The following is a 25,797-nucleotide window of genomic DNA, read 5'->3' on the forward strand; positions in this document are numbered from 1 at the left end:
TATGCGACTGACTTTATTGGCTTGTGTAGTATGCGGGGAAAATTGCAAAACACAGTGTAGACAGACATAACAATCTACATTGTTCTGAATGAATCTATGTTGAATCTGAATGCTTACAGAAAGTGTTAGCATGTCTATCTTAAACAAATGCTGCACGTAGTGAAAGAACGAGTCTGAGAAAGGAGAGGTAGTAAAGGAGAGGTGCTTGAGACAGCAGAAGAGAATGAGGAGAAGGAGCAATTTAAAGTTTCATTATAATCCTGTATTTCTTAAATTCCCTTATGTTTGACATTCAATACTTTCTGTATTTACGTAGAGACTTAATGCCAACAGTTTTGTCTGTGTGAATGTGTTGGCAGTGTTCTGATGAGCATAAAGGAGTCAATAAATGCTTTTTTCAACAAAAATAAAAACACTTTCACTTTCTTCTATTTTGTTAGTAGCTTCATGCGTGGTATTGCATTTTAAGCTTCTGTAACAGAACATCTTCCAAAAGGCCAAACTGAAATTGCTGTGGTGCTTTATGAAATTATAAAGGTATTTTGGCAATAAACCAGCAATAATGTATTTGCTGGTAGAATTCTTAGTCATTACTTTTATTAAGAGTTAATATTAAATCTTGTGTTACATCTCAGAAAGATCTCTTAAGATTTCCTTAGCATTTGGGTTAATAAAATAAACTCACAGAATTTGACTTATAGTTTTCAGCTTGCTTTACATTATGTTGCTAAAGTGTTATAAACCTGGATGCTGATTCTGCAGACATTTTATTGGTACAATTAAAGTTCTGCTGAAGCTTTGTTGAAGTCAGACAACTCTTATGTATACATAATAAAAATTAATGCATTTGCAGAATCAATAGGAATTAATGAGCAGCATTTTACTTGTATAGTATGTGATCGTTTTCTTTAAATGATTCTCAGAATAGTTTTACTGGGAAATAAGTTTCAGGATAAAAATGATGCTGAAGATTGCTTTGTGTTCAAGTAGGTGACATGCTAGTGTGAAGCATTCTCAGGAAAAAGGGTATTTAAATAAAGCCTGTGAGGAATAAAATTGTATCTTACGTTCAAATAATTATGAAGTATGTAAGAATCAGAACAAAGCCCACAGTTACATTTTTTTTAAATTTGGTATTTATCCTGCTGAAGCCTTAGCGTGGGGTTTTTTTTTTTACATCAAAGGGTTATAAAAGTATGTACTAAATAATCTTCGGAGGGAGAGGTGCTTGTTAAAGTGTATTTTGCTTTACTTTCTGCTTTCTTTTACAAGCAGATTGGGCAAAGGAGATCAGATAATTTCTGATAAAACATTAATGGAATTATGAAGGCTTACATGAAGTGATTTGTTTCACAGATTTTTTGCGAATCATAAGGGTAATTGCTACCAAGTAATTACACAACATACCTAGGTTTTGGCTGCTTGCAGGGAAACCCAGGTTTCTCAATCCGGTAGTTCCCGCAGAAGTTCTTACATACACCTTTGTGGAGCTGGTGCTAACCAGGGTTCAGATCTCTTCATTGTCTCCTCTTTTCATGGGAAGAAACAGGAGAGGAAAAGTAAAAAAAGAGCTGCAACTCAGGCTGTGGCATTTAGTACTTCCAGGCTCCCCTCTGGATGTACGAGCCTTGCTGTGTGAAGAATGCCCCCAGCCCAGGTTTTGTGGTAGCTCTGCCATGCAGCTACCATATAGCTTGAGAACACCAGAGCTTTTATTCTCTTGGAGAAGTTGGCTGCTTCTGTTATCTGACTGCCAAAGAAGCAGCCTTGGGATCCAGCTACCCAGGAATCTGGAATTTACGTGGTTGCTTACTCCTGGAACAATTCTCGGGTTTTAGTTGCTCCCCTTGCTGGGGATCTGGAGGTCTGCCAAAAAAAAAAATCACTTGTAACTAAGTATCTGTAATTCACTTTAGTGGTGAATTTCCTCAACATTGTTCAAATATCCCAACAAACTGCCTGCTAAGGGCACTGTCCAAATGCTTGGATTGTATTGTACCGAAAAGGGTAAAAGTGTAGGAATTATATTTAGGCTGAGGCATCTTTTTAAAGTGAAGACAGTTAACAGAAAATTTCTTTCTTTAAATTACTGCATGGTTTGCCAAATTAAAGATTCTCATTTTCAATTTTTGAGAAGCTTAATGTACTAAAATTTCATAGCATGCAAAATCAGAATGTCAAGTGTGTGCAGGTCTTTGTAGTACTGCCTCAAATACAAAAACAAATGCAAGAAGTCCTGTTCCCTTACCTCTGTAGAGTCATGTTTCTTTAGTGTGAATTTTGAATAAGTGAAGTTGAGACACCATGAATAGGGACAAATAATGTGGGCTGAGAAATCACAGGCTAGGCAAACCAAAACTGAAAAATTGTCTCCCATTTCAAAATAAAATAAAAACCTCTTATGCTGTGTCTCCAGGCTATCTTCCTTCTCACATTCCAAATATACTTACTGAGTATCTCTGAAACCACTTGGCTATATTATATAGACCTTCTCTGCAAGATTAAAATTTTCTCCATAAGCTATTCATTTGAACACAGCTGCAGTATTGTCGTATCAGACAGCAAGGGATGTTCTTATGGGAATCTAGCATTTTACAGAGATCCGTTTCCTTTTTAATTCTATAATGTCATGATGTGTAACAAACTGTTGTAACTGCAGTTATCTTTAGCTAAAATTCTCTTACGTTATTGTATCACTCCTTTTTCCCTTTGAACTTGATCCCTTGTGTGTCCCCTGTGTCCCGTTCCCTGCAGCGATCCCAGCTGGCTCTGGTGGAGATTGGTTTGCTGTGAATATCCTTACCACCAAAATGAGTACCAGGAGCTTCTCAGAAGCCGTGGCAACTGACCACTTGCTTTCACCAGGAATAGGGGCCTTTTGTCTGAATACCTTGCCCTCAGGTAACTTCCCCTCTCCCACCTTTGTAGAGTAAATGTAAGAGGTGGTATGTGTTTATATAAACTTGGGAGTGAAATGAGCTCTATAAAATATTAATTCCGTTTTCTTTCCTGTTTGGTTTTGTAACTTACAATTCTGCAAAAAATAATTGTTTGCTGTGCAGCTATGTGTATTGGGTTTGGGTTTTTTTGGGTTTTTTTGTTTTGTTTTTTTTTAAGTCCTAAACAAAATTTGCAAAACTGGTTTGTGACGCAGATCAGCAATCCCATTATAAACATACCTTTATGTATGTTTTCTAGATGTAGTCTTCTAGGTGTTTCTCAATATCTTTAGGCTGTTTGACATTTGCTGTTTATCATTTACACCTACTTAATTCCTTTTTGTAACTTGGTGTTTATTACCTCTGTATTGATAGATATTTGAAGGATCAGTCAGCTTTTTACCTAGTTTACAGAAGAGAATAGCTGATCCTTTTTTCTTAATTAAAATAGTCCTTTTAGTTAACGTCTTACTGAAAAATCTTATTTTGTTCTGAGATCTGATCGGTTAGCGTTAAAAAGATATCTGCTAATATCACATAAATAAATGATGTGGTTTCCAAAAGGCAGATGTTGTCATACTTTTACATGGCACTGTTATTTCTTGATTTTAAATTTATAAAATTATTTTGCATCAAGTGGCTTTTCTTTGCATTAGATGCAGAATGTTGTATTTTGAGTGAAATTTAATAGTTACCAAGTATAAGCAAGTTCTCAAAATGTGAGGTGTTATTTTTGCTGCTTGCAACGTGGAAGTTGTGTATACCTTGCTACATATGGTTTAGTACATGAGGATTTTATGTTATCTTGTACTCAATGTATGCATTAAGGTCTGTCATGTATAAGATTGTCATGTTTGAAACAAGTTTTTGGGGTTTGATAATACTGACCGTTTCTATGCTTGCATGAGTGGTGTGTGAAAAGACTCATGGAATAGAAAAGCCAGTATCGGTCTGTGTGAGGATTTACCACAAAGGAAAGAGAAATTGCTTGAGCAATATTTTACTTGCAAGATGATTATAATTCATGCAGTGTAAGCTCCTCATTTATGCACAGTGCTTGGCTATGTCTGAGCAGATCTGCTGCATGACACATAATTAGATAATAGCCATTGATGACAGCAGCTGTTTCAGTTCTGCCTGTACCCAAAAAGCAACCAATACAGTTTTTCCAAATAGAAAGAAAATAATTTCCTGTATGTATTATTACAGAATTAACTGGGGGAAGCTTTATGTACTGTCAAGAGAGTTGGTGGGAATGTCAGTATTTGAGAAGGTATGGAATGGGTCTCAGAGTGAATGGATGAGTGTACTAAGCTGTCTTTAGGAAGTCAGCTGGGGTAGTCGTCCACGCTGAAGTCCTTCTGTGTCATGATGAAATGGAAGCAATTATTTGGAAAGCATCAGCAAAGCAGATGTACCATTCGGCACTTCGCCTCCTAGGATGGGAGAGATAAGGGGGGTGGTGTGACACCGCACCAGACGTGTTACACAAGTACAGGTTGGTTGTTGAGTCAGGGTCCTAATTAGTGCCTGGAAAGGAAGATCTGTCTTCAGACTTTGATAAGTCAAAAGGCCTGATGAGTGTTAGGTGGCTCAGGTCCTGTAGAGTAGCCTGAAAAGTCCCACCTGAAACTGTAGGGTTGTAGGTAGTGTTTTGGACTTGACTAGTGTGCTATAAGTTGTGGCCAGCTGTGAGCAGTAGGTCCAGGCTGGGTGTGCAAACTGGAACGTCCTGTCCTGCTCCAGAGGGTTGGCCTGGGAGCACCTTGGCAAGACGCTGAACAGCAGATCGTGCAGACCCTCTCCATGCTGGACATCCAGTAGGCCATGCAGCGTTCTCCATCTTGCACTCAGCCACCAAATGCACACCTGACCTGATTCTACAGAAGCTCAAGGTGTGATTAAATAGAGCATGCAGGCATTCGTGTGGGGTGGCCACATTACCCACGGGTAGAGGGGTGATACCCTTCTCCTGTACAAATTGATGTTGGAGGGTGTAAGAAGGTGCCAGTCAGGTATCATAGGTACTGAGGGGTGTGCTTGTAAAGTATTGCTGTTTAGGAGTCCCTTGTGATTCCCTATAGCTTGCAGAATGAGGGAATGGTAGCCCTTGCAGTTCATCTACTGATAGGGGCTTCTTGGGAGGAAACTGCATGGTATTTGGGAATCTATGCAGGACACAACATTGCTGATATAGATGACTTCTGGATAAAGGCTGGAAGATAGTCTCTCAGACCACCAAAGTTCTGTCCGCTGTAGATTTGCCTACAGGTTACCCGCTGTCTACTGACAGTAGTGGTGAGATTTTACAGTGCTATGGCAATACTGTCTTCCTGGTGCAGACTGTGAGAGTGCCATTGTTTGCGGGACTGTTTTTGTTCAGAAATATTAAACTTTATCCTCACAAGTGTTTATTTTCAACCTAATGTACTGTGAATATTCTTAAGTAAAGAACTTAAGTGTTTATGTGTCAGAGTGCATCTGGTTAATCTTACTATGTTGTAGGCATAAAAGGTATTACCTCTCCCTACAAACCCTACCACAAGTATCTTAATTTTTTTTTTTTTTTTTAATTCTTTGAAGCTTCTAATTTTGGTACTGTATTCTAATCTGATGTTTTCTTGGGCATTAAAATGTTCTGCAATCAGTGTTTCCTTTTACTGGCTTTAAATGTGTTCTCTTTTAGTTTCATGTGTGTTTTTGTTCTTATGTTAAGATAAATGAGCATCTAATTAACTTTTTGTGTAGTGTTCATTACTTTGTCATTAATGTTTTTGTTTATCCTCTTTGTTTCTTAATTAGTTTTAATATTTTCAGAAATGGATGCATTGTCCAAGATGAGGGCATGCCATCATATTTTGTGGTGATATTTAGTACTACCTACCATTCATTTTTTGTACATAGAAGTACTTTAACCTTCATGTATCCCAGACAGTTTTTCACCCTCTCTTATCTTCTAGCTTTATTTCCTAAAAACATACCTTTCACTTAGAACCCAGTAGTTTCCATGAATTGTATCTTCAAATGTTCAGTATTTTGCATCATCAATGAGTCGGCTGTTGCTGCAAAGCCATTTGCTGATGTCTTGGGTTCCTCGGAGGGTCAGTTTTCTGTGGACTTGATGAATGTGACTTTAATGTTATCTGTCAACTTTTACACATTTTAACTCAGCCTGCAGAGCTAAAAGTCATTTACTCCACATCTTACATAAACCATGCTTAATGGTTTCTTTCTGGGTGAAATACTACTTCAATACACTGCATTAAAATTAAAATGTCCCTAGGACAGCCAGGATTCACTCAAAGGTTTCTGTTACTTCATAGTTCACCAAGTTTTTCTAGGGCATTACTAAATATAATCAGTGCCTTTGGGTTTCTACGTATCCTTTGGACATAATAGATATTGCCGCTCTTGCAGTCTTCTGACCAATTCCTACTAACCTTAAGCCTTTACTGTATAGTTAATTTTTGTAGCAGCTTTTGTGATGCTTTTTGGTTGATGTTTTTTAAAATACCAAGAGAAGATTTCAGTTGCTTGATCCTAATCTTGTTTCATAGGTCTGAAGGATTAAAATAGACATCTTTTACAGAAGTTTGGGGTTTGTATTTGTTGGGTTTTTTTTTCCCCTGGTCTATCACATCCACGCAAAATTTTCATTAGTGCCTTACCGTTTCAATACAGGTCAATCACTTGTTGCATCTGTAAAGTCTGTCTTTGGTCTGTGAGCCGTTCACTTAACGGCAGCTAAATCTTTAATCCTGTATGACTGTAGTCTGTCTCACCTTTTCTCTCTTGTCATACCTGGATCAAGAAGGGAATGCTACTAAGAACTCTTCTGAATGTCATTGTGCTTAATGTTTCTGGTATGTAGAGTTGTTTTTTAATCTAGGGAGTCTGTCTTTTTCTCACCTAGGACTTGCTGCCATCTAAATAGATAGAAGCATCTTGGTACTTTGGACTTAACTAATGATGTGCTGCCTTGGGGAAAAGTATAGCAATGCTCCTGAACTCAGTATTTGCAGGTGATGTTTTGCTTCTGAGACACTGATACTTCTGGCTACAGGAAAGAAAATACGAGAGAGGAAATTGTTATGTTGCCTGCAGCATGCTATTTGCTGTGACTTTCTTTTTTTTTCTTATTTAAAGTTGAGAGGGATTTAGATTTTTTTATTATTTTTATTTTTAAGATCAAAACTGCTGTTGAAGATCAGCTTTGATTTGTGGTGTTACACCGGATGAGAGGAAGTCACTTATAACAGTACACACTCTGGTGATCCCAATGCTTTGTTTCTGTGGCAGATTTGACAAAGAGTTAGTTCTGTTCCTCTTCTATTTAAATACAATAGAAGTGGTACAGTGAGCAGAACGATAGTAGACTTCCTTCTCTCTGTTACCTAGAGCTGTGAGAAGCCGATACCTTCTCAGAAACTCAACTGATAAAAAACTGTTTTTCTTGCTTCAGAAATACAGAGTTCCTTTGTGATCTGATAACATGGTTCAGCCAGGAACAGGAAAAATACCCAGTTATCTTTCTGTTCCATTTTTGCTGTATTGATGCAGTTGCCAGTGCTTGGTAGGTCATGCTTCCCTTTTTCAGAGCTGGTTGTTTTGAACCGTACATCTTTTTAAGGAGTTCTGGTCCATAATAAGGAGATAAGCAAAACATGTGGCACATATTATGATTTAATAGTCTGTCATGATTAAAGCATACATGCAGGATCAAATCACTGAAGGAAGTTTATTTAAAATCAAGGGAGGCATATGGTAGAGCCAGGTGGAAGAGATTGTATATAGAGTAGATGTGCAAAACAGCTGAGAATCCTGTGTCCATATGCAATCCAGACTTCTGTTATTTCTCTGTTAAATCCAGAGGTTGGAGTTTCTGTTGATGAACTTGACAAGGCATCTGGTATTCTTTCCAAACTTTTGAGGAGCACTACTCTAAGCTTCATATGTGGTCTGTGGCCTTCATTATATAAACCATATACCATAAACCATGTGTTCTCAAGAGAAGTGTTTTCCCCTGTCTTCTCTACTGGGTTTTGGTTGTTTTTTGTTTCTAGTTTTAATTCTTGGCCATCTTCTCTGCAAGCATAGTGGAGTGCTCCATTCAGAGATCCAAGCCTGCATTGTTACAAACAAAACTTTAGAAAATAAATATTTCGGGCAAGGTAAAAAATTAATCTTCTGTGTAGATTTTTAGTTGGTTTAGAGAGAAAAGAATGAAAAGAACAGAACTGTTGTGTTCCTGACAAAATACAATGATTGTAACTTAATACTCTACATACAGTTCTTACTACTGTGCTGTTATTGTGCAGTCTTATGCTTTTCACTAAACTCTTAATCTGTTCTCTGTAAATTAAAGTTGAACTGTCTGTCTAACTGCATGGTAGTACTTAGTGTGTGTGTATGTATATATGTACCCAAGGGAGCTATGTCAGGCTGCTTGTGGTATCGATAACTTCGTATTTCTGGATTCTTGCATTTAAAGTGTAAAATATTTTATAGCATTAATCTACCTCATAGAATTGAGTATAAGCATGAATTTCAATTCAGTTTTATCAGATATAGTAATTCAAACCTCAAATCGTATGTTTTGAGGAAGGAAAGGTAGTTTGTGAAATTGAAGCTAAATCTGTGAAAAGAGTTTTGCTAAGAATATCTTGTGGTGTTGGCAAACCAAGTATGTATTACCTCAATAACAGTGATGTCTTACTGACACAGCAAAACAGTGTAATGTAAAGCTTTGGTGAACTCAACCATGCCCTTTACTTACATTCCTCTTGCCCTTCCCTTTTACTTTTCTCTCTTCTGTTTTATTCACTTCTTGTACTGAGTAGTGGGTATTAGCACTCGGTCTGTTCCCTAGAAAAGGAACATCAGTCAGGAGTTCATGGGATGTTGTGCAGGGAAAGGGCCCTGTTGTCAAGGCCTCTGCTCCCAGTTTGACCCAGTTTTTAAGGATTAACTCATTCTAAGGAATGAACACCAGGGTGAAAAACAAATGGCAGGAAGGGGGGGAGCTGTTTGCTTGTGCCAAGTAAAAGAGAAGAATGTGTGCATATAATGAAGTTGGTGACGTTAGTTCTGAGTAGTTATATGAAAAGCTCATAGAGAATTTTTAAATGGTTTTCCCTGATGAAAGGTTTTTAATCATGAAACATTATGACACAATCAAAGATCTATAATTACTACATATTCAGAATTTCATGATTCTACCCTAACTTTATGGGAAGTACCTCTCTGCTTTACATAAAAATGGTATTATAAATATGATAGCCTAATAAGTTCTCAAAGTTCAAGCAATTAAACATTCTAGGTTACAGTACTAAGAGACACAGTAGTTCTTTAGATGTAGAGATAACTTGCCAACCTCCAAAGCCGTTCTGCCTCCTCCTTAGCTTTTGCCTGGCAATAAATATTAGAAAATGTCTCCAACACCAGAATATTTAGAATAATATTAACATTGAATTTAATAATAAAATTAAAAGTTAATAGTATTAAAATATTAAATTGCAGATTTTATGTGGGTAGCAGTTTTGTCAGTCGTGACTAGACCAAATCACAGCAAGTTCAGTAGAACTTGCACTAGACACACATCAATGTGTCTGTGGGACGTCTTCTCCCCCAGTCTCTGTTGACTGAATGCAAAGCACACCAGAAAGAAAAGTCAAAGCACTCTGGCTCAGTGGGGCATGTCCTGGTTTGATGTACCATGGCATTCTAGAACAATACCGTTTGGACAACTGTGGTTGCCCTAAGGCTTTTTTTTAATTTTTAATTCAAAATGCTGTTCTTTTTGTCATTTGGCTCTTCTTTTAATTTTATGCGTGAAGATCTGAATTCTTAGTTAGAATTTACAACGGGTGTGATCACATTGTGTTTTGCAGGGCTAGCTGCCCAAATAGGCCAACTTCTAATTTTTTATTTTTTAAGTTAGAGGCTACCATATAAAACTAAAAGCTTTTGCTGTTATATTAAGTAGTATGAAATGGTTCTAAGGTGCTGAAAATATCCAACAGACAAACAAAAGTGTATTCTATGGAACAATTGAGTTTAGAAGGAGCAGGGAACTGGCACAGAAACGTAAAGTGTTGGCATCCTCGGTGGAAAATCAGCTCTGGACAAAGCAGATGGGGTTGTTGTATATTATGAAGTTGCTATGGGTTTTGGGGAAACACTACAGTCCCTCAGCATCCACTCATCAGTCACATTCCAGCCTGGAAGTGGAATGAAGAGATGTGCTGCTACAGGTGCCTCCACCTGAAATACCTTCTCACAGCTCACCTGTTAAGAGTTTTTTTCTGTGACTTGAAATGAAGGGTGTAGTCTCACAGGTGGAGATCCTCTTACGTCAGCCTGTGCTGAATGAAGCAGCACTCAGAGCATTTTTCCTTTCGCTGACTGCAGGAGAGGTAACAAATTCAAAGCAACACTCTCAGAAAATTACAAAAAAAAGTAGAAAAGGGGGAGAGGGGAAATGATGCTCCTTGTTGAAATTGATTTCCCTGTCTTTCTGCTCCTTGTTGGGAGGGACTGGCTCCTGTTTTGTCTGAAGGATGTCAGAGGTAACTCAAGATCGGCTTTGCGGTCTCCATTCTCCTCCAATATACCAAAATGGTATTTTGGTATCTTTCTCACTATGAAGTTTGGAAACCCATTCCTGTAGATCCTCTGGCTTTCACTGTGATGTGTCTGCAGTTGAGATCAAGATGACTGTTAGATCTGCATCCAAGTTGAGTGGCATTTCTGGTGTGGCATAGCAATGGGGGATTTCTTCCACAGAGGATGAGTCTCAGGAGACTTTGTGTATGTGTGTAATGGGAGAATACTTTGGCATTCGCTGTATAAATGTGACTTTAAAATAATACCAATTTGTGATTCTTTTGTTGACCCTCATCTAGAAAGTCAAGAGTGAAGAGTTACAATGATGTGACTGAAAACATTAAATGGTTGCTTTTTTTTCTTCTAGGAATTTGAATTAGCTGAGTCAGATGACACTTGGCAATATGATTTCTGAGACAGGAGGCTTTATATTTTGCAGTTACTGATGGGATGTTTTACTGAGGCAGGTTACTCAGCTCTTCTCATTACGCTTTCTTGTTAAAAGGAACAAGGAAGGGTGACCAGAAAAATAATTTTAAGTCCTTTATTCCCCTCATAATGTTTCTAAATGGAGCATTTGGAAGCACATTAGTTGTCAAGGAAAATATATTTGCTAATAGCCTTATCTTAATCTATTTTTAGTACTGAAATTATTAAAATATTCACGAATCAAAGCTCATTCCTTCCAGATAACTTATGCCTTGTAAGCAATACAGAAACAATTGCAACACTTCTCTCATAAGAAACTTGTCTAGTATTATTTGCAAATAGATCCTGAATAATTTCAGGTATAGTTAAAAAAAATAAACAACTGAACTTTTAATTCTGAGCAAGCTTCTTCCCCTGTGCACCTCCACCCCCAGATATCTTGATCTTTGAGAGTTCCTCTTGGTGATTAAACTGACAAGTGATGAAGCTCTGTAAGTTTTTGATGTCTGGCTGAATGTTTCATAGGAGTGGTAAAATGGACGCTTGCATTTTGTCAGGCTAGGTAAATGCATTTCCAAAGCTTACCATCACAAGAATGCACTAAAGCTGTCAGACTGAGAAAATGCCTGCCGTGTTTCAAGCCACACTTGGAAACTGTTAAGAGGAAAAGCTTGCCAGCCTTCTGCACCTTCTTCCACCATCTCCCCCTGCGTATCTGACTTCATAAGGACCTCATAGTTCGGTTAGAAATTGGTCTCTAATGGGAAGGAAATGTTGGAGTTGCACCTCCTGGGGTGTTGCTTCGGGGCGATGTTCCATCCTTGTGGGCAGACAAACCCCTTTGCTCTCTGCCTGCAGAACATCAGCGTGGGGAGATTTTGGTGGGAAAAGTCACAAAGCGTAATGCAAACAGTAGTATTTTCTACTACCTAATCTTGTAAAATTAGACCCCATTCATGAGCAGAAACAATTTTCCATGGCAGAGTGGAAGTGTGGTTAAGTATAGCCTGTTCTTCAGCTTGTGGTAGATATAATGCTACAGCTGTTGATTTGAGGGTGGAGTACCTATGATTTTTCTATCACAAGGATGTGAACCATTTGACACAGTCACGTGGATTGTTCTGTGGTATCAGCAAATCATAGCGCCTTTGAAGTATAATGAAATTTATTGCACGTGTACTCTTTTAAATAGTTACATTTTTTTTTAGCCCTTGTATATCAGATTGACCTTTCATCCAATATTTTATATACACCATGCTGCTATGTGTATGCATGTATATTTCTAGTTTATGTTATTAAATTCTATGATTAAACCTAATGAATAATGTAAACAAAACTCTTCAAGATTTTAACTTTAAATATATATAGAAAGGTACTATTTGTAAGGAGTAGGTTTTTGTTACTCCTCCTGAGTGAATTCTAAGCCACTCCTGCTTGCTCCAAGAATGACAGTATCAGTTGTAGAGGTTTTGGATTTTTTTTTCTCCTTTTGAAAAACTAAAGAAGAGTGAAATGGATTCACTTTTACCTTATATAATTTAAAATAAATTGTTAAATAGTTTGAATCAAGGATTTGTTATTCTGGATGATAGACAAATTAGAAGATACCTCATAATGTCTTTAATTTTGTTTATGTATTTGTAAATGGAGTTAATGAGATGCAAAAATTTAGAGGGACTAAGCAATTCCATGGTACCATTTCTTTTCAGGGTGAAATTGTACCTAAGATGATTTCCTTGCCTCCAGACCATTGCTTTAAGTTAAATTGTCAGCTATATGTGGGACAGCTGATTGCTTTATATGCATTTACTTAAGGTGCATGTTTGGTTTTAGGTTCACCAAAAATTTGTCACCTGACAAGATCAACCTGAGCACATTAAAGGGCGAAGGTCAGCTGACCAATTTAGAGCTGGATCAAGAGGTGCTTCAGAACATGCTGGATCTTCCAACATGGCTTGCTATAAACAAAGTCTTTTGCAATAAAGCATCCATTAGGGTGAGTATTTTATTGTGCTGCAATGGTAATTAGCCACATCTTTCTTTTTTTCCTTCTGCTTCTGTAAACTTTCAAGCAACTTTGTATTAATAGAAAATTGTGATGTGTACTTGATAAAATTTTAGAGAAAAACAAAGATGTTACCAGCAATAATTTCTTACTAATTTTTGTTTCTCATGTGATGATGTGAAATACATATGGAAATGTTGAAAATACGAAGTGATTTTTTTGAATTTTTTTTTTCTCTCTGAGTAGAATTTATTCCTGCATGTTCTGAAATAGGGGTAGAGGTAAAAGCTTGTATTTGCCCATGGCAATTAGTCTACTATAATTATTTATTTTTCTATTTTTATGTGTTATTTCTTCTCTTTACCCTTCTCTTTCTGTTGCTTTCCCTCTTGTTCCTTTCCTGTTTTGAAAAATATCTTTCTGAGGTATTCTGGTCTCTGTGGGTAATGTGGAAACACTCTAAATCTAGTAGACGTTGCTTTTTTGGTCCTTGTGGCTGCTAAGAATTGAAGCAATGTTTATCGTGTCTCCTAGGTTATACTAATATGAGAGTAAGAAATGAAGTTATGGCTTGTTTTTGACAGAAGTTATGATCTGGTCAGATTTTGGCACCTCTTCAGTCTTTTGGGGTTTTTGTTTTGTTTTCCTTAATGGGAGATTGTCCTGATTTTTCTGAATGCAGTGAACTTGATGCTTTGTTGCAGGCATCAAATTACTTGTAGGCCAACAGAGCAAATGTGGATTTCCTTTCCTTTTAAAGGAAAGAATGTGGAAGACAGTGTTGATTTTCCTGATGCTTGACAACTCAGTCTTAGAGACAGATGCTATTTTATTCCTCTGTTTTCTGTTCAGTGATAAGTAGATTAGATTTTGAAGTTCTGTTTTTAACACCTAAAATAAATTCGTGTGTGCATAAATTTACAATATTTTTCAGATAAACTTGATATTTTGAAAGAAGTATTATTCTGAGTTCAGGAGTTACAAATATAATTTGTATATATAAAACGCATTCTAAACAAATGCTTTATTTAATTTTATTTTTGATATTTACTTTGCTTTAGAATAATGTTTTCCCTTGCAGATACCATGGACAAAATTGAAAACACATCCCATCTCTTTGGTGAGTTTTGAGATCAACTCCTAAATATACTCTGTGTAGCAGAATTTATCTCAAATATTTATATAGTTCTCTTGACCTGACTCTAGAAATAACCAAAACATTAATGGGCCTTTATTAAGTGTCCTCTGGGTAGCAGCAGATCAAGACAAAATGCCTTAATGTTTTCTTTGGTAGGTTTGTTTTCTTAACCTATGGCTTTGGGCATCATCACTATAATGTTTGATTGTTAGCTATTTTCTGTCAAGTTCTTCAGTCTTTGCATCTTAATTTAGGTTTACCTGAAGGGTGGTTATTTGTCTAACTAACCTTTTTACAGGTTCCTGCCTGTCTTTTGGAGCTATCTTTTCTAAGGATTTTTTCTATTCTACATCTGTACTCCACCCAATGGTCTCAATTATGGCAGGTTTGATACGTGTAACAGTTCAGGGTTTCTGTAACAGCCTAGGATTCAGCCTGGATATAAATAGGATGTAAAATGTGTAGATAGGACTTAGCGACAATTAGAAATAATGCTAATTCTTGCATTTGTTCTATTTTGTTCATTTTTAAGTATACTAAGAAATGTGGTGGCACCAGAAGCGATCTGCTTGATGATGGCTAAACTTTTCTTAATTGTGTTTATTTAGGAATGAATATTCCTTTAACTGTCATGCTTCCCAGTCTTGCACTGAATTCCTGAATATGCTTGTAATGCCTTAGTTCTGAATCAGACTTGGGAAAGACATGTTGTTTTAAATACTTGATGCATTTGCTAGTGACCCAGTTGCAATGTACTAATGTCTGTACCGCTTCTTCCTGACACACAGAGCTTAAAGCGTGGTAATGCTGAGGTGAGATGATTCAACCTCTTGACTGTAAGATGCAACTGCCAAATTAGGAAATCGGCTTAAGCCGTGCTATTCTTAAAGATTACATACTTTGACCCATGGTAGCAAGGCCTGATTGTTTATTTTGCTCCTATTGAACTTATCTTAGCCTCAGAGATTGCTAATATGACTTTCAAAGTCACCTTTTTTACATAAAGCTTTCCTTGAACAAGTGCACTAAACTGATAACAAAAATTCACTCTTCAATAGTACACTGTACAACAGCCTTTCTGACTTCTAAAGCAAGGTGAATTCAATGGCCTAAATGTCCAACTTCAGCCCTTTATTACATCACTGAACTTCCGCTATTCTGTTGGGGATATTTTTGCTACTGAGAGTTTGATTAAATTGGAATAGCATCCTCTGTCTGCATAGCTTAGGAGGTAACTAGAACCCACTGGTCTAGCGAAAGGTACTTTCACTGAGCTGAGTTGCCCTTTGTGAAAATCTGTCTGTTAACATAGTGGCCAATACTAAGTTATCTTTGCTCATAATCAGTTTTTGTTTCTATATGATAAACAATATAATTTTGAGGAGTGCTTTGGGGACCTAAGGAGGCTGTGCAGCAGTTTTTCCTCTATCAAAGTACAGTAGTTGCCAGTGAGAAAAGAATAGACAGGTATCTACCTCCAGGTGTTCTTCATTAACTCCTATTTATATTATGCTAACTCCTGAAATCACTGCACTACTGTTCTTTGCACTAGTCATGTAGTGAAGGAGATTGTTCTGAAGCTCTTAATTTAAGAAACCTTAGAAGAGTGGTCAAACATCTAAAAATGTTAGGATAAACAGAGAAATCCCGGCTTCACCCCAACCCCCACTATCCTCAAACTAAGGGATTGTTATTCATTAAGACAGCTGAGAAGATAATTTAAAACTGTCCAAATTTACTGTTAACAGCTAACGCTTCCCTTCAAGCATCAAAATATAGTGAAGTATAAATAAATCTGGACTGGAGAGTTTATGAATTTCTAGGTAGTAGTCAGGGCATTTAATGAATAAGAGTAGCACAGAAAAAAGTTGCGGAGCAAGTGGATTATGAAGACAGGTGCAATTAACACAATATGATAGTAAAGTCCAGTAGGTAGAGCAGGTTGAATCATGAAAAATCTAAAACTGAGGAAAAAGCTTTCTAGTGTGCTTTGTCTGACCTAAGAGAGGGTAAATGGAGGAATTCAGAAGGGGTGGTATAAAGTCAGAACTAGACAGTGAAGTCGTATTAGCTGTTGTGTTTTGATGAGCTTCCAATGGGACATGGTTTCAGACCTATAAGCCTTAAATTAAGAGCCTTCCCAGGTTGTATGATAAATTTAGGTCACAAGCATTGTAATGTAAGTTAGGAGATGCTTGGATTTATTCAGTTGCTGGAAATAAGGTTTTGCATTTGGTGTGTTCCCATTCTGTTCACCCCCCTGTTAGTATGCATTATTTATATCTATGTGTTATAGTTCTACTATTTAAATATAGCCTTCAGTTAAAATAGGATTTAGGTGTCTCATTCCCTTAATTCCCAGCTTCTTTTGTAAGGGTCCCACCTCATGTACAAAGAATACAGTAATAGCATACAATTTTACTATAATATGTTGTGTTGCAAATTATGCTAGAATATATCTTTTTAGAAATTACTTGTTTTACTACTTCTACTGAAGATGCATATACACAGAATGTATACACACTCATATGTGTACGTATTACATATATTCAGATTTTGTTTTAAAGATGCAGCACAAAACTTCATCTACTATCACGAATTTTAGTAGATGAGTTTCAAATATTTTCCATTAAAATTTTCTGAACTTACTGAACCATTTAGAAAACTCAGGAGGTATTAAGTATTTCACTGAAAGAACAATTGTATAGGAAGGAAACCGAGATGAGCCCACGTTAAATCCTGCCCTTTTCAAAATGGAGTTTTTGAAAATGTGTGTGATGGATAAATAATACTCAGGGATCAAGAATTATGTTATCCAATATTTGACTGGGAAGGTCAGTTAGAATTCACAAAACTTAAAAATTTATATGAACAAATTAAAAAATAGGTAATTTTGGTACATTACAAAGGTTTATGGGAAAATTGACATGGTAAGAACTGTTCTGTGTATATTTCAGAAAAAGTTCTCAAGTGATATTTTTGTTTATTTTTTCTTCATATGTTATATATTTACTTCGTTACCTCTTAGGTCTCCAATTTTTTGTTTTGTTTTGTTTTTCAAGTCCTTGGATAAAGTTGTAATGGAAATGAGCACATGTGAAGAGCCACGTGCCCCTAATGGACCCTCTCCTATAGCAACTGCATCTGGACAGAGGTCAGTTATGATACTTACATGCAATTAATTCAAAAAAGTTTAAATTACTGATTTTGAATTAATATCAAACAGTTAGATCCTGGGCAAATTTTCAGAAGTATGTAGTGTTGCAGCTTGCTATTTCTTTCTCTCCAAAATTTTATTACTTGTAGGTGGAGTTACATATGTATAGCGATAATGGAACTATGCAGACCCAAGCCTGGAGAGAACATCTGAACTATGCATGGAGCTTCCTAGGCAAAGTTCATATGGGTGCAACTACTGCATCAAAAATTTACCAAGTTTAATTGATGTTAAGTTTTTTGAAAATTAAAGACATTTTGCATACAACCTATTTGGAAAATATATATAATATTGGGGTGCGTTTTTTAAAAACTTTATTTTTCCTTTGTTTGGCCTAAAAAACATTATTAAGGGCTATTTGTTAGTGTGGTGTTTTAAAGTTCTATTTCCTTTATTGTATCAGCCAAATCTTACTGAAAGATTTCATGCACAGTATATAGCCCAAAAGTCAAGTAATTTGGTGGGACAATATAGTGTTGCATCAGTGATTTCCATCCCCTCACTCCCCCAGTCATTTCCTTTTTATGGACCCAAAGCATTTTTCAGTGGGCTTAGGGACCCATATACAGAGAAACAAATTTGGTGATACAATTGCTTTTCTTATTTTAACTTCTGCCTAATATGTAGAAGCAGTCCATGGGCCTCTATGTCTCCTAGGGTACAGCTTGAAAATCATTGCCATAGAGATTCTGTGTAGGATGGAAGTTATAAAAAGGAAAAGGAATGACAAACCACATAAAATCTACTTTTCAAAGAAGCAGAAAAAAAAAAGGCAAAAAATTTTAGATGTTAAAAGAAGATTTAAAATACAATTTTCCATTCATTAATCTAAAACATTCAGAATGCATAAGATTTTTATTAAAAAAATTATTGCAACTGCTTTATCTTTTTTAATACTAGAATGCATTTGATGTAGAAATGTAACCACGATTTAGGATGCCTCTCTTTTATAGAATGAAACAAAGCAAATACTTTATACTGTTTTGTATACAGGAAAGACACTTGTTTTAATGGGTGGAATAATTTAGCTTATAGAGATAAATACTAACCAGATTGAAGTTGCCGAATAATTGATTTGACATGAGTTACTCCTTATATATACGTAAAGAAGAGTAAGATTTCTATGTAATGCTGTAGACTGTCATTCTTATGTATGTATAATATATAATTTTTTTTTAATACATTTATATCTATGTATAAAATATTTATCTGGAAAAATTGCATTCATTGTTATACTTCATGGAGATTGATCTTGGTCCAAAATATGTTCTTTAATGACTATTTTGAGATTAGGATCATAGGATGGAAATTCTTGTAAACTAGATCAAGTATATTTAACAAAAATTCATAACTGGAGAATACATCAGGAACTTATTTTATGGCTTGTTTCATGTTGTATTTCAACAGTTTAAATTTATTTTTGTGCCCTTTCATTAGGTGTGTATTTAATATGTTGGCATTTCACTTTTTAGTGAATATGGCTTTGCTGAAAAAGTGGTAGAAGGCATTTCGGTTTCTGTGAACTCCATTGTAATAAGGATTGGTGCAAAAGCCTTTAATGCTTCATTTGAACTTTCCCAGCTGAGAATATATAGTGTAAATGCAAACTGGGAACATGCTGACCTCAGATTTACCAGAATACAAGAAGCTCAGCGTGGAGAGGTAAATACTATCTTTTGCTAACTTTTTTCCCTTGTGTTTGTAGTAAAGGAGGAGGAAGTTGAATTGCAACCTTATACAGTCTAGGAAACATGCTGTTACTGGCTATGGAGACATTCTGTGCCCAGTAATTTCAGCTGTCCTCTAGAAACACAAGGATGTAAAAGTGGTAGATGTGAGTCAGATCAAATGTCACGTATCTAGCAGTGGCCAAAATGGATGCTTAGGGAAGAGCAGAGACCAGGGCAAACATATGTACCATTCCCTTCTTATGTTCTCCAAGCTTGTGATCATTTTAAAATGAAAACTGGACCAGACTTGAAGAGTACTGAAAAAAACCAGGAATGGTATATTAAGTGTGGAAGGATAAGGCATTGTGCTGGGTTTTTTTATTATTTTTAAAGCTTTAACTGGTTATTTATTTGCTTGTGAGGGTTTGCCTAATAAGGATTTTTTTTTTCTTTAAGCAATTTTAACTGAATTTTAATCAAGTTCCTATGCAAGAATTAAATATTTTTCTTGGAATAACTAAATCATACATATACAAAAAAGTAATAGCAGTAAAGTGCATACTTTTCTACTGTCTGGGAGAACTTAACATGGAAGTCCTAGATTGGTGTATACCATTCTTTTGCTTTCTGCCATGTAACCAAAGTAAAACGCATACTGAGTGCAAGGTTGATTCTAAATGCTGTATGTTGTATTGAGAAAGACTTATTTTAGCATGCACCTGGCCTTGGATAAATAGGTGTGTCAAATTTTGCCCATGTTTGCCCATTTAAAGATGATTATTCCAGAACAACGAGTTTACTGAGAGTTAAGGAGTCAGGTAATTGCTTTTTATGTAGTGAAAGAAATGCCAAGAGAATGTTAGGTAAAAATACCCCAAAAATAACAAGTTGAAAACTATTTTTCTGACAGTTTGTCTTTCCTGGAGCTTATCTGTATGCTAATGCTCATGAGTTAATGAAATCTAACGAGGAAGAAGTTTGACTAGATGGAATTTTGTATTGCCGTGTTTTTTGATTTTGTGCTTTTTAGGAAGAATTTTATTCTGAATAATCGTCCCATACACAACAGAACTCTCCCTGGGGAGTGTTCCTTTTACTGCAATGAATTCTGGAAATACAAATTTCTAGAAACTATAGTGAATGATTTGTTAGTGGTAAATTGCATGAAAAGTTGAAAAAATAGAAACAACGCTGTACTATAAAGATAACTTGTGCAAAACTACACTTTAAGGGAGCAAGCTTTTAGCTTTGCACTGTAGCTACACTCTTAACATAAAAAGTAATCTCCTTAGAATTTTTTTAGAAGCTTCCATTCATCCTGCATCTTCTGGATGAGGAAGGTAGGTACTCTGCTTTTCTGCAAATAGTGTTTTACAGGCTGCTTTGCACTGTGCCTTTCCATCTTGCTGTATTATTGTGCATACCTCCTTCCCAAACACATTGGGTCTGTTTTACTTAAGTCTCTGCTTACATTTGCAGGACATAGGCTGTGCAGTTTTCAAATTGACAAAAGGAGAATGACAGCTGAAAAATAACACACACACACACACACCAAACAAACTCTTCCCTCTTCCACTTTCCCAATGGCTGAACTTTATTTCTTCAGAGTAATGTAGGAAGGAGTTTTAGGGAAACTAATATAACCATTTTTTCCTCTTGATGTCCTGTTCGTTTGATGTTCTCCATGATGTTGCTGCTGGACAATCACTCATTTTTCCCATATTCGATTTTCAATATCCAGCTGTACTTGCTGCTCTTCTATCATCATTCTAACATTTCCTTGCTGTGTCTTCTAGATATCCATGTAACGGATTCAAAGCTTCTGGGGTCTATATGGCATACAACGTGCTCAATGTGTAACTTTCTCTTTTAATTGAAATAAAACACTCCAAACACCTACCATCCTGTAGCTTTGCTTCCCTCCCTGCTCTTTTCCTACATACTAGGATTTAGCATTTTGAAACTAAACTACACAATCTTCTTTTTTTCCTCTAACAAAAGCTACCTAGAACGCAATGATTGTGACCTTTATTTTCTTCTGAATATTTTAAATGCTGCTTGTTACCTCTGTGTGCTTGGAACTAGCTTAACATTTCTGTGATGTTCTAGAGGTAGAGAGGAAGATCAGGGTTTTACTTCCTGAGACCTGTAAGTGGAATAACAAGTGACTTGTATTTGTTCGGTTCGTATGGCTCTGCGTGAAGGATACATATAAGTGTGTGTGTGTATATATGTGCAGATATATACATATATGTGCATGTGCTTAGGCGCAAGTAAACTGTCATATTGCATAAAGGTGCTTTTCTCTTTTTCTCTCTCTTTAAAGGTTTTGACTTTTAAAGAAATCAACTGGCAGATGATCAGAATAGAAGCAGATGCAATCCAGAGCTCTAAGCATGAAATCATGAGTGCTCCAGTTCGACTGATTACTAACCAATCAAAAATTAGGGTCACGCTTAAAAGAAGGGTAAACTTGAAAAGTTTGAAATCTTTTATTATTTTTATGAATTCATTTTTAACTCATGCTCTTAACGCATATGTGCTCATAGTAAAGGTTTTAAATTTAGGCCATATATAATGTAGAATTCCCTGAATTAAGTTTTTAATAACATATAATTGGTAAGACTGTAGAGTTTACAAGAAATATTGCAGGCAGAATTTGAAGATGAAGACATTGCACAGGTCCTACTAATGAAATTGTTTGATCTGCAGAGCTTTGTTTATGATGATGCATGTTGTCTTACCTCTCTAGATTCGGGCAGTATTTACATTATTTGCATTTAGAGAAATGCATCAGTTTAATATCCAATGCATGCCAAACATAAAAAGGGAGGCATAAATATACTATATCTTAGGTACTTTTTAGTTAATGAGGGGATTACAATTTAAAATAAAAGATATTTTTGTTATTTATATGGAAGAAATTTGCTTTTTGGGAGGTGTGGTTTTGCATTCAACTTTTTTTTTCTTATAGTCGGTATAAGAAGTGTAAGTATTTAATGAATCCATTTGACTTGTTTAAATTTTTATTCTACAGTTAAAGGATTGTAATGTAGTGGCATCAAAACTGGTTCTGATTCTGGATGATTTGCTATGGGTTTTGACTGATTCACAGTTGAAAGCTATGGTGCAGTATGCCAAGTCTCTTAGTGAAGCCATAGAGAAATCAACAGAACAGAGAAAAAGCTTGGCTTCTGAAACAGCACAGGTATGATAATTGATTGTCTCACTATTATCATTATCAGGTGTTCTAAAATACAACACAATGTGGTTTGTTGTGTTAATTTATTTTGGAGAATGTTCAGTTACTCATTTTCATTCAGCCGTATATCTTAAATTACATTGAGAATGAATCACAGTAGTACAAGATAGACTTTATTTTACAAGATTTTGTGTATTGATGTTAATTGCAGGAAAGAAAAAAGTTGTATTTATCCATGTACAGAGTATTTAGATTTCTGTATTTACTTAACAGTTGATTAACTGTTTAGTGAATTTGCTCTCCAAATATTTTCTGGTTATGAATAAAAAAAATTATAATTAAGACATATTAAAGTAGCCTTAATGTGTGGATAGATATGCTTACTACAGTGATTTAAAGTGCTTGTCCAGTTTGTTTTCATGCTACTAGAAAATTAGCTTTTAGTAAGAGCTTTCCATCATGCAGCTCTCTTGTTGGAATATATAGTGGAAATAATAGTTGGAATATATAGTTGGAAATAATTCTGCTTTTAACATATTTCTGCTGGCATAGATGTGATATTGATGCTGCATGTAAGATAGTCTTACGTAAATCTTGGTGGTCTTTCAGCACATACAGTAGACTAGACCAGCTGGGCTTCTGCGAGTGTTGGGGGTAGGGACCTCCTCTTGTCTGTAAAGCAGCAGCAGAAATACACTGATAAAAGATAGTCCTATAAAAATAAAACATAATTTATTACTAAGGCTGATTGAGTAAAGTCATTTGTATAGAATCTCTTACAGTAAAGATAGTGTACTGTAATGGAGAGTTCAGTTCCTGCGGTGGTGCTGATGACTTATGGCATGATTCAGTGGTTTAGCTACAGCAATCTAATGGCCAGCTGTTAATGAGCAGGAAGGTCGGGATTCTCAAATTCCCTGTACTTGCATCTTGCTAATTCCCTGGTACTGGCACCAGCTCATGTTTGACCCTATTGTGAAGTAGTTTGGGGAACTAAACTAGCAGAAATAAGCCCAACAAAAAATTGATAGTTTTCTGCTGGTTTAGCTCCCTGAACAGCTTGCAACAAAAGTTAGAAAAATACCAGTGCTGCAAGTGACAGGGCTGTAAAGAAGTGTGGGGGAAGAGGAGGAGAATGGGGGATGCACTGGTACTGCCTCTTTGTGACACCTATGCATTAGCTCAACTTAGCTTTATTCTAAAACAGCACACTTAAATCTCAATAACGATCCAAGGTGAGCGCATGTGATGCAGATTTTTCCTTATTTCAAAGGCCTGTTTTGAGTAAGTAAACGAATATTTCTCGTTGAAAGGAAGGGTGAACTTTATAAATTGACATGACTAAATATTTTTTTCAGAGCTCTGCCCCTGCACCCAGCTCTCAGCAGGTGAAAGCACACCAGACAACAGCAGCACCTGATCAAAATGATGCAATAGTAAAATTATTTAATGATTTTGATGTTAAGGAAACCTCTCATCACTTAGTAATTTCTCATTTGGACCTACATATATGTGATGATATCCATGCTAAAGAAAAAGGTAACTTTCAAAAAAAAAAAGAAAAAGTAACATGCTTGTGAACCATAATCACTTTTAGAAGACATTTGGGGGAATATGATAATGTTAATCAAGAGTCTGTCTTTATTTTAAAGGAGTATTCAGAATTGTCTTCAGTGTCTGCAGACACATTTAAAATTGGCTAGATGCCTCTATTAGGACAACATTTCATTATTAAATGTAATTATTTTAGAATAAATGCAATAAAAACTGCTAAGAGTGCTAGTAGCTTCAGTGCTTTTCCTGTCTTCTAGAAACTGATACTGTCCGGTCTGATTGTTACTGCTGTTTTTTTCTTTTATATTATAAGATAACTGGGTTATGAAGAATGCAGTGGCAGCAATACTGTGGCTTGAAAGGGTCACTGTAAAATCTGCTTCTGTATTACTTTTATAAAATGCAGACTAATAAAAGAGTAGTCCTCTTTTTGTTAGTAATTTAGAGAATTTGGTATGCTCTGCAGCACGTGGAAGGAATGGAACAAGTGTTCTGTGGCTTTATAATTTTGTGTGTAATACTTGTACTTTGGGGCTTGGGGTTTTTTTTAAATGAAAGGCTATTGCATATAGCCATATTTAGAATCAGAAAAAAAGAAGACAAATGACACTTCCTTCACACCTTTTAAAAGTGATCAGAAGAGAATGACATATCAGTGTATATCCAAGGAGCTGGCTAGTCACTGAAAAATTTAGAGGCATACAAGGTCTGCTGAAGAAAAGAGTATGGAAAACTTAGGTTCTAGTGAATATATTTCCTTGATTGGGGAAGAATATTGCAGAGCAGCAGAGCATAAGGCTCACTGGCTAGAGACGTATTTCCTTACATGTGGTGTATCTACTGCAGTTGGGATTTATCATTCTTAGCAAGATCTCTTTATTGGTCCTTTATTTTTGGCCATGAAGTTTAAATTTAGCAGTGGAAAAAGCAGAAGAGAAGACTCTGAGAAGACCTCTTCACTGCGATAATATTTGTCAAATAAAATTTAAAAAATTGTATTTACAATAGTCTTGAAAGTAAATGTTGACTTCGAATGACTGATCATAATCATATATTCAGTGTGAAAAGTTTTCTTTCAGAAAAACTGCAGCAATATGTGTTCAAAGAGTTGTCTACTTTTTAATAGTATTTAAAACAATATGCAATTTGTTAGTAGCAACTGAGTACAGAACACAGGAGTTCTAAAAGCTGATCTTTAGAAACCAGTGAAGACTATCTGAATTAAAATTTTGAGGGAAGATAATGAGGCTGTAAGGAGAGCCAGGAAAGGGGAGGAAGAAGTAGCTGTTTAAAGGAATGCAGCAACATAAGAACTAACATTCTAAATACAATGTCTGCAGAACTGAGCGTAGTTTTATTTTACAGACTCAAATAGGCGTGTTACAGGAGGGGCAATGCAGCTTTCCTTCAGCTATTTAACAGTGGACTATTATCCATTTCACAAAGCAGGTATGAAAATGAGCGTTTTGTGAATTACTTGTGAATTAACTATCTTGCTTGAATACTAAAAAAATTGTGTGTGTATATGTATACAGGTTGGATAATAACGTTCTAAGCATTTGAAATGCACACCTTTTTATTTCCTTCTATATGCAAAAAACCCCAACAAAAGCAACAACCTGGGAACCAATTAATTTCTGTGAATGAGCTATTTTAGGCCAAACACTTTTCCTTTTCACTGTTCTGTTTGGTCAACAAAACGGTGTTTACACATTTCTGACATGAAAAGAATTGTGTGTTGACAGAGGAAGGCAGTATGGCAGATTGAGAATTCACTAATTGGATATTTGCAAGAGTCAATCTGCTAGATTTTTTTTTTCCATATAGAAGTCTATTTTATGTCCATTTCCAAGCAATGTTTTGGTTTTTATTTTGCTAAACAAGAATCCCAGTGTGTAGAGGTTCAACTGTATAGCCTTTTGTTAAGGAATTGTTATTAAACAGATATTAGAAATTTCCAAAGAAGCATTTCTTACAAATAATTTCTAGTAAATAGGTTTTATAGAAACGTAAAAAATTTAGAAGACACAAAATATGT

The 25,797-nt window shown here is 35.9% G+C and overlaps 1 protein-coding gene across 3 annotated transcripts in view; it reads left to right on the forward strand.

Annotated features, from left to right (window-relative positions):
- BLTP3B (bridge-like lipid transfer protein family member 3B) overlaps positions 1-25,797 on the forward strand; it is a 61,551-nt gene that overhangs the window by 4,743 nt on the left and 31,011 nt on the right. For 2 of the 3 annotated variants that reach the window (XR_012654449.1, XM_075057876.1), the window contains exons 2-9: positions 12,807-12,969; positions 14,060-14,098; positions 17,179-17,270; positions 18,806-18,995; positions 21,330-21,470; positions 22,041-22,211; positions 23,564-23,744; positions 25,125-25,208. Coding sequence is in view for 2 of the 3 variants with exons in the window: in XM_075057876.1 (XP_074913977.1) it covers positions 12,807-12,969; positions 14,060-14,098; positions 17,179-17,270; positions 18,806-18,995; positions 21,330-21,470; positions 22,041-22,211; positions 23,564-23,744; positions 25,125-25,208 (1,061 nt within the window). In the remaining variant the exon portion in view is untranslated. Of the gene's footprint in view, positions 1-12,806; positions 12,970-14,059; positions 14,099-17,177; positions 17,271-18,805; positions 18,996-21,329; positions 21,471-22,040; positions 22,212-23,563; positions 23,745-25,124; positions 25,209-25,797 lie in introns of those variants that run through there. The other variant, XM_075057877.1, reaches the window with a different exon arrangement.

This window comes from Buteo buteo, chromosome 26 (assembly GCF_964188355.1).
Source record: "Buteo buteo chromosome 26, bButBut1.hap1.1, whole genome shotgun sequence".
NCBI lineage: Eukaryota > Metazoa > Chordata > Aves > Accipitriformes > Accipitridae > Buteo > Buteo buteo.